The 12,856-nt window shown below is 38.0% G+C and overlaps 1 protein-coding gene across 1 annotated transcript in view; it reads right to left on the reverse strand.

Moving 5' to 3' along the window:
- Positions 1-211: 211 nt before the first annotated feature.
- Positions 212-12,856, reverse strand: part of ADGRL4 (adhesion G protein-coupled receptor L4) — a 73,846-nt gene continuing 61,201 nt past the window's right edge. The window contains exons 14-16 of the mRNA XM_008640838.2: positions 4,110-4,201; positions 2,371-2,539; positions 212-1,927 (exon numbers count right to left, since the gene is read on the reverse strand). Of these exons, the coding sequence (XP_008639060.2) occupies positions 1,865-1,927; positions 2,371-2,539; positions 4,110-4,201 (324 nt within the window). The 3' untranslated portion in view covers positions 212-1,864. The remainder of the gene's footprint in view (positions 1,928-2,370; positions 2,540-4,109; positions 4,202-12,856) is intronic.

Consider the following 12,856-nt stretch of genomic DNA (forward strand, 5'->3'; position numbering starts at 1 on the left):
GAGCATGCTGAAGTCATTATATAGTTACTAGAGATGCTTTGTCCAGATCAGCTTACTATAGGTTACAGTTCTGCAGGAGATTAAAAATGATGGGCTGGTAGATATCCTTCTAAAAATACTCTTTTAAGTAATATGTATCTGCATGTCCCAACCTTAGAACAAAATATACAACAGCAAAGGAAATACAGCAAATAATTGAGGGCAAATGATATGTAACAATGAGAACTTTTACCACTGTATTTATTTAAATGAATGGAAATGTCAAAATGTGGAAGCAAAGCACTCCAGTTTATTCACATATTTTACATTCAAAAGATCAGGAGATTTCTTTAGTATTTTTTTGAAAAATAGACTCCTCTTTTTTCAAAAAACTTGACAGAGCCATGGAATATACTTAATGAAGCCTGTCATTGCAGTGCATACAATGAAAACCTTGTGTACATGGAAAAAAGATAAAAACCAAAGTTGACCATTACTAAAACCAGATTTCCTGTAATATAAATAAAATTCAGAATAGTGCTTTATTTTAACAGACAACACAACAGTGGGATTTATTAACAACTACATATTTACAGTGTCTCACTGGTAAAAATACTGGGCTTCATCTGAGATCCTAGACACTTCCTGAGAAAGCAACATGGACAGGAGATTGCTCAGCACTTCACACAATTTAGGTGCTAAAAGGGTGAAATTAAAGCATACTTTTCAAATAAGTCAGATGCCATAGGTGGAATGGTTGATGCAATGTGTTTATGCTCTGCCAAACTTGCACCTCGATCCTCCCTTTGATTTCAGTAGTTCTGTACATACTCCTAAGGTTAAGTGCAGGATTATTTAAAACCCAGGAGCCTCAGAGGAAGACAACTGCTTGACTCAGTAGAGTCAAGAGTAGAGAAAACTGTTGTAATTGCAATTTTACACAATGTAGAGGCAAATTACCTTGAATTTAAATCTGTATCGTTCTGTGTGGGTGATTCCTATCATTTTAATTTGGTTTTACAAGGCCTGGATTCCAAGTATCTCTATGAAGTGACAAACCTGTGAAAGCATCTTCTTCCCACAGCCTCCAAAATCATAGTGCCAGTTAAGCAGATCTCAGTCTTTTTGGCAATTAAATAAAACAAGAACCAGATCTGTTTCAAAGTATTCACAAAATAATCTTTCAGTAATAAAATGACTGTCCCACCATTCTTGTATCAGATCTGACCTCAGCTCTTTAGATCTAAACAATTCTTTAGAAGTTATAAAAATAAAGGATTGATTAATATACAAATATATATTTCAGAGTGATAAGAGAATAATATTAAACAAATCCCTTTTTTAATCTACTTTAAATTAAAAGAAATGTTTTCAAAAGACTAGGCTGAAGCAGATCTTTATCTATTGACTCTTTAATGGAACCCATTCCCTGCAGATGGTCACATACAACTTAATGTAAGAAGTTCATTACTACAAAAGGATGGTGAACATGTTTCCACTAGCAAAGCACTTCATAAAATCTGCTGTGCCAGTTGGTTCTTGGTATCTTGCTTTCAAGAACTGCAGATATTTTTAATATTAGAAACAAAACCTCAGTCACAAAGTCTTGAGGTTCTTTAGAAATTTGCTGCTTTCCCTTGTCTTTATTAATATTTGTTTTGCAATGATCCAGTTTGTTTTGTATACTGTTTTTATACAGAATAAAATAGATGTTCTGCACAAATGCACATGTATGTACAAAACCAGTAATTCAGCTAAGAGATATGCCTGCTCACTGGGTCATTTCATACTTTCACAATACCATATTTTGCAGTATTATCCATAACAATAGCATGTAGGTTGCTTCCTTCTTCTGCTGAGATGCTTTTGGGTGTTTTCGTTCCCTTTATCTCAAGCAGCCGAAACAGCAAGGAACATTTTTGAACAATCTGTAATACTCCTCCTGAATCTGAAATAAAAAGATTGAATGTATTTATGAATTAGATTTATTGATAGATCTATATGTATTTGAATTCATTTTGTACTGCTCCCATCACTAGATGTTTTAAGGTGGGGCTGAATTTTTCTTTAGGACAGAACACTGAAGAAAGTATCATCCAAGGGTAGTGTGGGTGAATCTTGCTGCTAATTGAAAAGACTGGAAGGAAATTTTATTACACACATTGTATTATTTCATCAGGTTAATGACACTATAACCAGTTTTACAGTTAAAAAGCCCCATTTTTCCATGTTTCATGCCTCAGTTTCAAAACTGGAGGTAATATGTGAGAACACAAAAGCTGGAAAGTGGTTCTGCCACCACTGAAGGCAAAATCTCAATTTCAGGGCTGGGCACCTGACTGTGTAGGGACATGAGACTGAGTCATTTCCCACAAGAAGTAGGACACTTACCTTCCTAGACAATACACAAAGAAATATGAAGATGAACATCCCCTGGAAGGCATTGAAGATTGTAAAAAGATAGGCAGTAACCACGGATCCCTGGACCACATGGAGGACCCCGAAAATCCAGGTAGCTCCAAGGAGAAACAGGAGAGCAAGGGCACCTCGGGCACAGGATCTAGACAGGAAGAAAACGTTGTGACCAACATGCAGGCACATGCTATTCCCCTTTCTTCTCCACTTTGGGTGGTGAATGCTGCCTTGGAAAGTTTTTCAGAGCTGCAAAGGCCTGAGAAGTGCAAATGCAAGGACTGCTCTTCAGGGTGTGCTGTAGCACTTTAGCATGAACAAACTCACATAATCACTATGGAAGAGCAAAGGAGTAAAACTGGAGGGCCTTAAAACACTGGCTTCTTTAATCTTCAAATATGTTTTCTCTAGTGTACTGCAGCACCATATGATTTGATTTAAATCTACTGTTAGTGTAATTCCCCAAGGAAAAACATATGTCTGTTATGAAGCATTCCCCCAATTTTCCTCCTCCCCCTTATCTTCCTCAAAAAAATAACCCAGAAAAATGTTCAGTATGCTCTTAGGTCAGTGCATGTGCATGACATCAAAGGATTCCCAGGCTGCCTCTCAGGTTCACTGCAGAGGATGGTGCCAGTTGTAAAATCAGATTCTGTTAAAATTCTTTCTCTTAAAAAAACCCCAAGAAATTGTTTTTAGAGCACAAGTACTCTCAAATAGTTCCTGGGTCAGCATATTGATGCACTAAAATTGTAGGAACTGATGGGCTAAAATTTTTTTTCCAAGATGCTGTAGAGCACTGTACACAGGCTTGAGCAAATTACAGCATGTTGTCTTGGAAATGAAGCCACTGATTACTTTCTTATTCATTCTCAGCTCAGTCATTGCAGGACTTCCTTTGTACAGCAGAAATTTTTAGTACTGTTCCCCTGAAAATGAATAATTTTCAACTTCATTAGAAACAGGTCACCACATGAAGCTATGAAAGGTGAGGAATAAGGGAAAGTAATCAATCAAACAATTGCTAAATCCTGACTATAAATCTAGTTCAATGCATTGAAACTGCAGGAGTGTTCCTAAGCAACACAAACAGTAAGTTGTTTTCAATGTTCCCTGTAGTACACTTCAGCTTTTCCTGCACAAACGGTTTTCAAGGTCCCTATAAATCAGATTTAAAGAGAGTGAGTTGATGGAAAAATCATAGCAGCATGCAAAGTGAAATCCTGGAGAGAATCCGCTCCATTCCCCCAGTGCCACAGAAACACAACGTCCTACTGCAGGCTTTTCCCAAGCAACACGAATGCCTCCATCTCTTATCACTGAATTACTTGTTACTTCAAGGCAAATATTTTGGTCCCATTTCAGGAGTAAGTTTTGAAATCTGTTTTGGCTTGCATAGAGGCTGTGGAAAATACTTAAGAAAAAAGGACAATCTCTTCTTTAACTTTGCCGTCAGCCTTCACCCTCTGGTTGATATGGCCCACTTGTTTTCCTTGTACACCCCTCACACACACCCCAGCATACAAGGTATTGCTCAATGGGAATAATGATTGCAAAATTTATGTCTAAATATAGGTAAGGGTAATAACAGAAAAAAAAAAATCTTTATTTTTATACAAATCTCAGGAGATTAAACAGTTATTTTTGAATAGTCACTATCATCTCTGTTGGTATTTAAACCTACAGAAGGTAGAATTTGTATTGAATGGCAAACTTACCTTATATTTTCATAACAACTGACTTCTGGCTTTAACATTGCAGTGTGTCGAAATACTTTATAAATAATCACTCCAAAAGCCAACAAATTAACCTGAGGGGAGCAAAGGAAGGAACTTTTAGTTCAAACCACGATACTCTTGAATGCCAATAACTGTTAAACTTTTAAATGAAACAAGTCAGATAGAGTTTCTGGGTATCTGAAACTTACGGAATCCCGTGCCAGGAGGGGAAAGAACCCACCCTGTTCTGATTCACTTCTATTAAAAAATATGAGCCCTGAAATAAACACTGATCAAACAGGGATGTAACCCTACCTTATCTCAACAGTATCACTACCAACAGTCTGCAAATATTTATTTATTTTATCGGTAAATCTCTTCGATTTCCTGCTGGGATTATTTTTCCTACGTAGAGATGGAGGAACGGAAAGGAAAGGAATGAAAAGGAAAAGGAAAGGGAAAGGGAAAGAATTAAAAAAATGGAAAGGGAAATGGAGAAACTGCTGAAAAACCCTGTACCCTATGGGTTTTCTGTTGTACTGTATCATGTTGATCTTGAAACGTGTGTCTTTTGTTGCTGAATAACATTAATAACATCATTCGTTATGAGGACTTTGGGGTGTGAAGACTTTCAAGTGACACAAAAATCTTAGAGGCTTACACAAATAATTAAAAAAATCTAGCTTCTGTTGAAAGGCTCCTTGCTGCATATTCTCTCTTATATTTTATGGTTTTTCGTCACAGATGAATAATTTTGGTATTTTTTTCCTTGATTTTTGTAAAATGGCATTGCTTTATTTGAGTTTGAAACGAAGAAAAGTGACTAAAAGAAGCAGTTTTGCAAATGATGCTCAATTGTGGTTCTGATCCTCTCTTTGCTTGGCTAGGCTTCACTGATCTTTCATTTAAATTTATACTGCATTCCTTTAAAAATGTGGATGGTTGCTCTCTTACTTTGTAGCATTTAACATCAGAATCTATTTAAAATGTCAGTGAATGTACTAAATTTTAGCTCTGTGTCATTCAGGTACTGTTTGTAAACTTTTGGTTGCGATCCCTTGGTCAGTTCCTGTGGGCTTCCAGCTGTAGAATGAATAGAATTAATGCCTTCCCCAAGCTGTTTCTCCAGAAAGACTGTATGGTTTTTCCCCTGCTTCTTTTTATTTAAAAAAACCAAACCAAACACAAAATCCAAACCAAACTAAAACAAAAATCTCTGAAATGAAAACCAAAAGCTGTTGGAGCACAGCATCACTTGAAAAGGAATAATTTTCATTTGTTAACACTCATTAGGTATGTCCTTAGAACATTTTTGTTGTGTCAAGGGGGGAGTATCTGATATTAAAGCAGACTCTGCTTTAATTAGCTACATGCTCATAGTTTAATGAAGCATAATATATTTACAATTTGATAAGGACAGGAGATAGAGTTGATTAGCAGTTTAGGGAATTAGTCCTTCATTGAATACCTTGTACTAGTGCTGATCGTGAGAGCTATTCTGAAGCTCCTTATATTTAAAATTGTAATCTATGATATCTCCTAAACCAGCAATTTTTCAAAGTTAATTATAAGTCAGTCACCAGTTGTGGATAATTATATGCAGACTTACTTTTTATCTTATATTTGTTGGTGAGTAATATATCAAATAAGTTTGTGCACACACTTTAATCTGCATAACCCAGCTAATGTACTTATTAATTTGAAAAAGGTAGCGGGAAATGTGATCAAAGTACCGTGAGCATGGAGTGCACACTGCTACTTCTTCAGAAACTGCATTGGAGATGGCAGCACAAACCATGCAGCCAACCTTCCTCTGTGCCAGCCCCTCAGTAGGATTACTAATGTCAGTGAGCACCTTCCTATTGCCAGAAATAGGTTCTGTGAGAAGCTCTATGGGCCAACCCCCCCTTACTCACAATAACAGCTGCAGAACTGGCAAGGCTTTGCTGAGCAAGGATGGCGCGGGCAGCAGGCTCCATTTCTCCTTGTCCCAGTGGAGCTCCTTTACACAAATACTATTTGCACTGTCCGTTGCACAGGATAATAGGATTTGGCCTTCTGCATTAAAGTAATACCCATTAACTATGATCTTTTCATTCAGCAGCCCATTCTAATGGGAATAATCTGTATGTATCAGGGGAACGGGAGAGGTTAACACTGGCTTCTCAGAGTCAGCTGCCAGAACACAATTACTGTACAATATGTCTCAGGTAGCCTCACAGGAGGTAGTGTTACAGGGTAATGAGGGTGAACTTAACTTCTGAAACACCTGCTCATTTCCAAGATTTATAAAATCTTAAGTCAGTCTTTGCCCCATTTTGAAGCACTCCATTAATAAAAAAATTTCTATAGCGAAGCAGAAGTGCATAGTCTGGCTTTACATAATGCTTCAACCAAAGCTGGAAGCCTCTGGAACAGCATTTTGTCCTTTGAGGGGGATGAAATGGATAAAACCAAAGTATTAGTAACTATCCTGAGACATGGAAGTGAAGCAAAACTTGCAGGAAAACAACAGCATGAATTCATGGGTAAATCCCGGAGAAAAAAACAGCTAATGTAAACAACGTGTCAAGTGTGGCCTTTGGAGAAAAATGGTAATCCAAAAGGAATCCCAAAAGGTATCCTAAAATTGATGCATTCTGCTTCAACCTGATACTCTGCATGTTCTTTGCTATGAACATACCAATGGCCTCAACTATTTCTGGGAAACGGAAAGTAAAAAGTTCATGTTGGATGGCAGGCCTGAGTTAGGAACACTAATAAGTTGGATTTATTAGGACTAAAGAGGAAATAGAACTGATATCCCCAAAGAGCCATATGTGTTCCAGCAAATGATATGGGAAGTCAAATCACTTAAAATGCCTGGCCAAAGATACAAACATTTAAGACATTTGAATTTTTATCCAAAACTGAGTTTCAAATGAGCAGAAATGGAGGTGGTAGGCTGTAAAAGTAATCTAAAATATAGATGTACACAAGAAATCCTGGATCAAACAGAGGGGCTTCTGGATGAGAGACACTGAAACATCTAAAAAGTTTCAACAGCTACTTACAGCCAAATATTGTTTTATTCTTGCTTTAGTTGTAATCGTGTGTTTTCATTTTTGTAATTAAACCACGGTCTTAAGATCTTGTTGAATAAACCTTCAATGATATTATAATTAAGACTGCCTTAAGGTGACAGGCAAGGTGAATGAGAATGAAATGGCAAACATAAGGCATGCTGTCTCCGGAGAGGGAGCAAGCTGGAGCAGAGCAGGATGTGCAGGCAGCTGTGAAGCCGAGCTCAGGACAGGCTCTGCACAGGGCTGGGAAGGGCCAGCCTGGGGACGAGTTACCTGAATAATGAGCAGAGTTACACTGCAGCTTGGGGCAAACCCAGAGCGTGAAATGCTGTGGCATGGCCACAGTTTTATCAAGTGAATAACGATGTTACAGTGTGACACAGCAAGTTCTGGTGCCTTTGTTTTCAGTGCTATTACATGGTTGAGCAGTCAGAGAAACTGCTGCATGTCCTGAGAGGGGCTTCTCGGCAAGTCTAATAGACTAGAGGGGAATTGCATTGATTCCAAGCCCTGAACTGAATAATTTTTTGTATTTTATTTATTTAACAAACCACCCCAAACTGCTATTGGGCAAACAGTGCACTCAGTCCTCACCATTTTACAAAGGAAACCTCTGACTTTCTCCCCACCAGCCCAATTCTCTGAAGTGCTGAGCATCCTCAACCCTGCCTCCTCTGCAATTCAGTGGGAATCATGTTTCACTCATCATTGCTCAGGTGCACTACAGGACTAATTTTAATAATTAATCTATTCCTTTTTTTTTTTTTTTTTAAGTGGTTAATCAAAGTCAAGGACTGATACAGAAAAAGCCTCAACTAACAACATCTTCAGGGAATCAAGTCTCCTGAATCCCCACCAGCCCAATTCTCTGAAGTGCTGAGCATCCTCAACCCTGCCTCCTCTGCAATTCAGTGGGAATCATGTTTCACTCATCATTGCTCAGGTGCACTACAGGACTAATTTTAATAATTAATCTATTCCTTTTTTTTTTTTTTTTTAAGTGGTTAATCAAAGTCAAGGACTGATACAGAAAAAGCCTCCACTCACAACATCTTCAGGGAATCAAGTCTCCTTAAAGATATTTGTAAAAGTATTTTTAGCCTTCTTAAATTCTTGAAATGTTGTGGTATATTTATGAACAAATGAAAAACTTAAAATATATTTCTGTGAAATGGACATTGAATAAGAGCAATTATTAGGATGCCATGAAATCAGGACTCTGTAGATATGGGCAACTACATTTATGTAGCTGTATAACTCTGGATAATCTCTGAGGAGACACAAATCTGCATGAGCTGGGTTTTATTGTACACCCGAGATGGAGTTTAGAGAAAGGATGGTAAGTGTTTGGTACATCTCTCTCTGGGAGATCACATATGAAAAGGGTCAGAAGGATTTAAGGTTTTGGAGTGGCTTCTGGCCCCATTAAGCCAATATGCAGAACTCCAGTTAAATAGTAAAACTCCCACTGTCACCAGGATTGTCAAAGCTTTATCACTACACACCACAGAGAATGGCAATCCCAAGGGATTCACAGGCAACAGTGGACACTGGTGCAGGTTTTGCTCTGCAGATTAGCACTTAAGTGTGTCATGGATGCACACTGTAGTATAGAGCAGGACAGTGAAATTGCCCTGCAGATGTTTTGGGGATCTCCATGATACAGTTCCCATGTTCAGAATTGTGATGTTGGTGGGTTAGGTCCAGCAGGCACACAAGGAAGAGTTCAGAGCTATCTGGAGTGGTACAAGTCCTAGGACCAGATCTGACCCACAGCATTGCTCTTGATAATTTCCTCTTGTAGGAGAGAAAAAGTAATTGAGAATTCAAAGAAATTTCCTGGTGCTCTCCTAATCATCTTGTCAACAATAAGGAGGCTTTGCCAAAGGAATTAGCCTGGGGAGGTCTGTTCAACCAATCATATGTGTCTTAGAATAAGATGGGAAAAGCAGTGTGTGGAGTTAACCTACCTTCACCTACATCTTGGATGGCTCTGGAAATCTGTTTGCAGATTTGCATCCCCCCTTCTCTGTCCCTACTGCCATGGTTACCTGAACAGGTGCTTCTGCAAGGAAGGAAAGCTGGGCATGGGCAGAGCAAGACACTGCTGCTCTGGCTTCTACTCCTCCCAGGTCTGGGACTGCCCCAGCAGAGAGCACTGAGGAACAATCTCATCTATTGTCTAAGCAAATTACAAACTTCTCTGCTGATTGTTAACTGTATTTTGGAAAGTTAGTAATAATATAAAAATGAGCATATAGGTCCTAAAATCCTAAGTGCTCCAGGCTGCTGGAGTTCTGCTAATGGCACAATGCCTAGCAATTGCTATATTTAAAATAGGTCCTTAGTTCCAGTCTTAAAGGTGCGCATTTGACATACTGGAAGAGTAACATAGTGTTCTGCCCTCAAGTAAATATCATGTTAGTGCTTCACACTGCATGGAACTCCCTCTGTGTAGATACAGAATGATAGTTATTGTTAGTTGAACACTGAATAGGATGAACTACACAAAATTTAATAAAACTTGCAAATAAAAATATTTGCACTCAAATTGAAGAGCTGTAATTTCTTTCATAATTAATTACAATTAAATTGTAAGACACTGAGTGAAGTGATCTATCATCATTTTGCCCCATCAAGATAGCTGACAGCTGTCAAATTTGACAACTAAGACGTCTTTTTTCCTTCTCCTCCCGCCCTGCTTCCTTTTTTAAAGCAAGACAAAGAGCACTTGAAAGCTCAGAGGGGAATGGTGTGTCTTTCATGGCGGTAGCTCAGTTAGCACCTGGACTTCTGGTGAAATGAAATGGATCAGGACAGGGCATTCAAAAAAATTTTGTCTAATACTTTTTTTCTTGAAAAATGTCAGTTCATTAGCACTAAAAGACATTTACTGTTTTAGACTATGTTTTCACCAGGAAACGCTTCCTGACTAGGATAGCTTTTCTGAATAAAACCAGAAAGGACACTCCTGAACAATGAAAATCCCCGTGGACTGTGCATTTGTATAGGATGTTGGAGACATGGGGCACAGTTTTCTGTTTTCCTTAATATTCAGACTAGGCTATGACCCTTGGTTTCTCCAGGCTCTGAATTCTCTCCATTCCCTGCTACTGATGGATCTATTCCATGCCATATAAATAATTAAATATTCACTGGAGCAGAGAGACCTGGATTTCCCTCACCCCCCAGTTCCTCATCCAGGAATTATCTAAAGACAGTTTTGTTTTTTAAACACTGCTGTAATTGTTTAATACGAGACTGAGGTTTTGAGGCTATTTCCAATACACATTATTTATAGAATGAAAAAGGAATTGGTAATTTCATGTAGGATATCTTTGCGCAAAAGATACACCCCAGCCTTTCAAAAGTTATTAAAACATTTCAAATACCAGCCTTTAAAGGCTCTCTAGTGTTACAAAGAAGAGAAGGTATAAGAAAGAGGTAGCTAATTCTAAAGACTCAGACATACTAGTTCTGATTCAGTCTGAGCACTTTACATTCAAACTTCAAAAATGAAACCCCCAAATCATTCCCTTTTCCTTTCTTAGTCTCTGGCTCAATAATTGATGAAACCATCTATATGCTGATGTCAGATCTCACAAAAAAGAATGAGAAAATTTCTCCTGCTGCTCTCTTAGGCATATACTTGAATTTTTTACATATATCATATTGAATTTGGCTCTTTCAAAAAATGTCTGAAGTTCAGAGCAGCTGTATCTGTATCAGTCTGTACAATGACCCTCATTATGAGCGTTTGAATTAATGAGCTTGTGATGGTCTGAGTTCTGCCACAGAGAGCAATACATTTCTGTCTTTCTGGCTGGATGGCTAATGGCTGGGTAAAATGACAACATTCAGTGGGTCATCATTATTTCAGTCAGGGGAGAACGGAATTAAGCTATTAACAATACAACAGTTTAAGCTTCAAAATGAAAATGTATGCTATATTAATTGCATAAAATTGGACACAAGCTGGCAGTCAAACAGTCAGGGTTTGTCTCCTGACTGATTTATCTCATTACCATGTCCCCAGTGAATATATCTTCTTGAATGCTTTAAGTATACAACAGCAGTCTTATCTGGGAGTAGGAAATGGAACAAAAACCTTAATGAACCCCCTTTAGGCTGTATTTTTGGGAAATATTTTCCATTATTCAGGGGTAGAATCTTATAGTTCTAAGACTTTAATGATTTCCCTTGTTTTAAAAGTTAAAACACAGCCAAATGGGTTTATTTCAAATCCTGACTCAGGAAATAAAAAATGTTCACATAGGATTGCTTTTTATTTATGAATACTTCAAAGATTTCCTTTGCATACTTCAAGCTATAGATTTAGACTCAATTAAGTGTTTCCTTTATGTCACTTTATATCACTTAAAAGAAGATGTAAATAAATAAATAAATAAATAAATAAATAAATGAGGTTTCTATGCTTTTCATCAGGGTAAACAGCTTTGCAGACTTACGGATTCAATGTTTCTTACTGGATTGCAAAACTAAACACATTATTCACCCTCAGTTCTGCAGCCAAGGGCAGGAAGAATGAACCAGTTGATCTGCACCTGACCTCAGCCAGAATTATTAGCCCAATTAGATCCAGTGGTAGGACTGGGGTCTATTCTGCTTGCAGTGTGAATAATTACTAGGTTTACTCTTCTCCTTTTCCAAGAAGCTTTTGGGAAGGTGTGTTAGGAGTGACGTAAATCAGGCTGTTTAATGAACTGATTCAAGGTGCATCAAAAAGTTCAGACTACACCTTGCTCCTGTCCTATGGTTTCTTTGCATAGATGGAAACCTTTCTTAGGGTGCATCTGGAGCCTTATACAGGAGCCCTGCAGAAGGAGTTTTGCATGGCAAAGAGGAGTGACATAGTTGAGTATTATCTTTTAGCACAACTAGCTTCAGTGAATGGATGAGCTACCTGGAAGGAGAAAGTATCAGGAGCATGACTGAGATGTCAAGTCTGAGAACAAGCTGTATTTGCCATTTTGGAGGCGTGAATACTTGGCAGAAAGATATCCATACATTCCACAATTTGCCAAATCCTCTTGAGGATTTGGCTTTTTGCTTTTTCAGAAATATCCACAATTCTGCTGTGGACATGATCGCAAAATCCCATGGTGTGATTTATTCAAAACCACAAAAGCTTCTTTCAGTGACCAAGTGAGATTTCCAAGCAAAGTATTCCTGTGCTATTACTACTGTGAATTTAAATTCACCTCTCTAAATGGCTGTCAGGGATGAATCAAAAGGGCAGTAGAATAGTGGAAGAAAATCTGATTTGAGTGAGAAAATATGTCATGTGGATGAAGTCACTACGTAATTGCTAAGAAAGTCCAAAAGACATCATCAGTCCATGTTTACTGCCTAAAGCAAACCTATGTTGTCCTTTCAATGAACAATTTAGGGTAAGCATATATGTTTATAGTAAATGTGCTTGTAACAAGGAAGTGTACATAATCACCAAGAAGATATTAAACAATTAAATAACCCTAAAAATAAAAAACAAAACCCCCAACCTATTTCAGTCAGTTGTGTGGCTTTCCTGAAAAAACCATCCATAGAAACTGATTATACATGGATCCGTTAAAAGAATGGGCACTGTTTATCTTCCTAGAATTGAAGGAGGATGTGTGAGACATTAATCTGCACTGAGCTGTGGAACACCTCAGGAAATCT

Source organism: Corvus brachyrhynchos, unplaced genomic scaffold (genome assembly GCF_000691975.1).
Source record: "Corvus brachyrhynchos isolate BGI_N302 unplaced genomic scaffold, ASM69197v1 scaffold48, whole genome shotgun sequence".
NCBI classification, from domain to species: Eukaryota; Metazoa; Chordata; class Aves; order Passeriformes; family Corvidae; genus Corvus; species Corvus brachyrhynchos.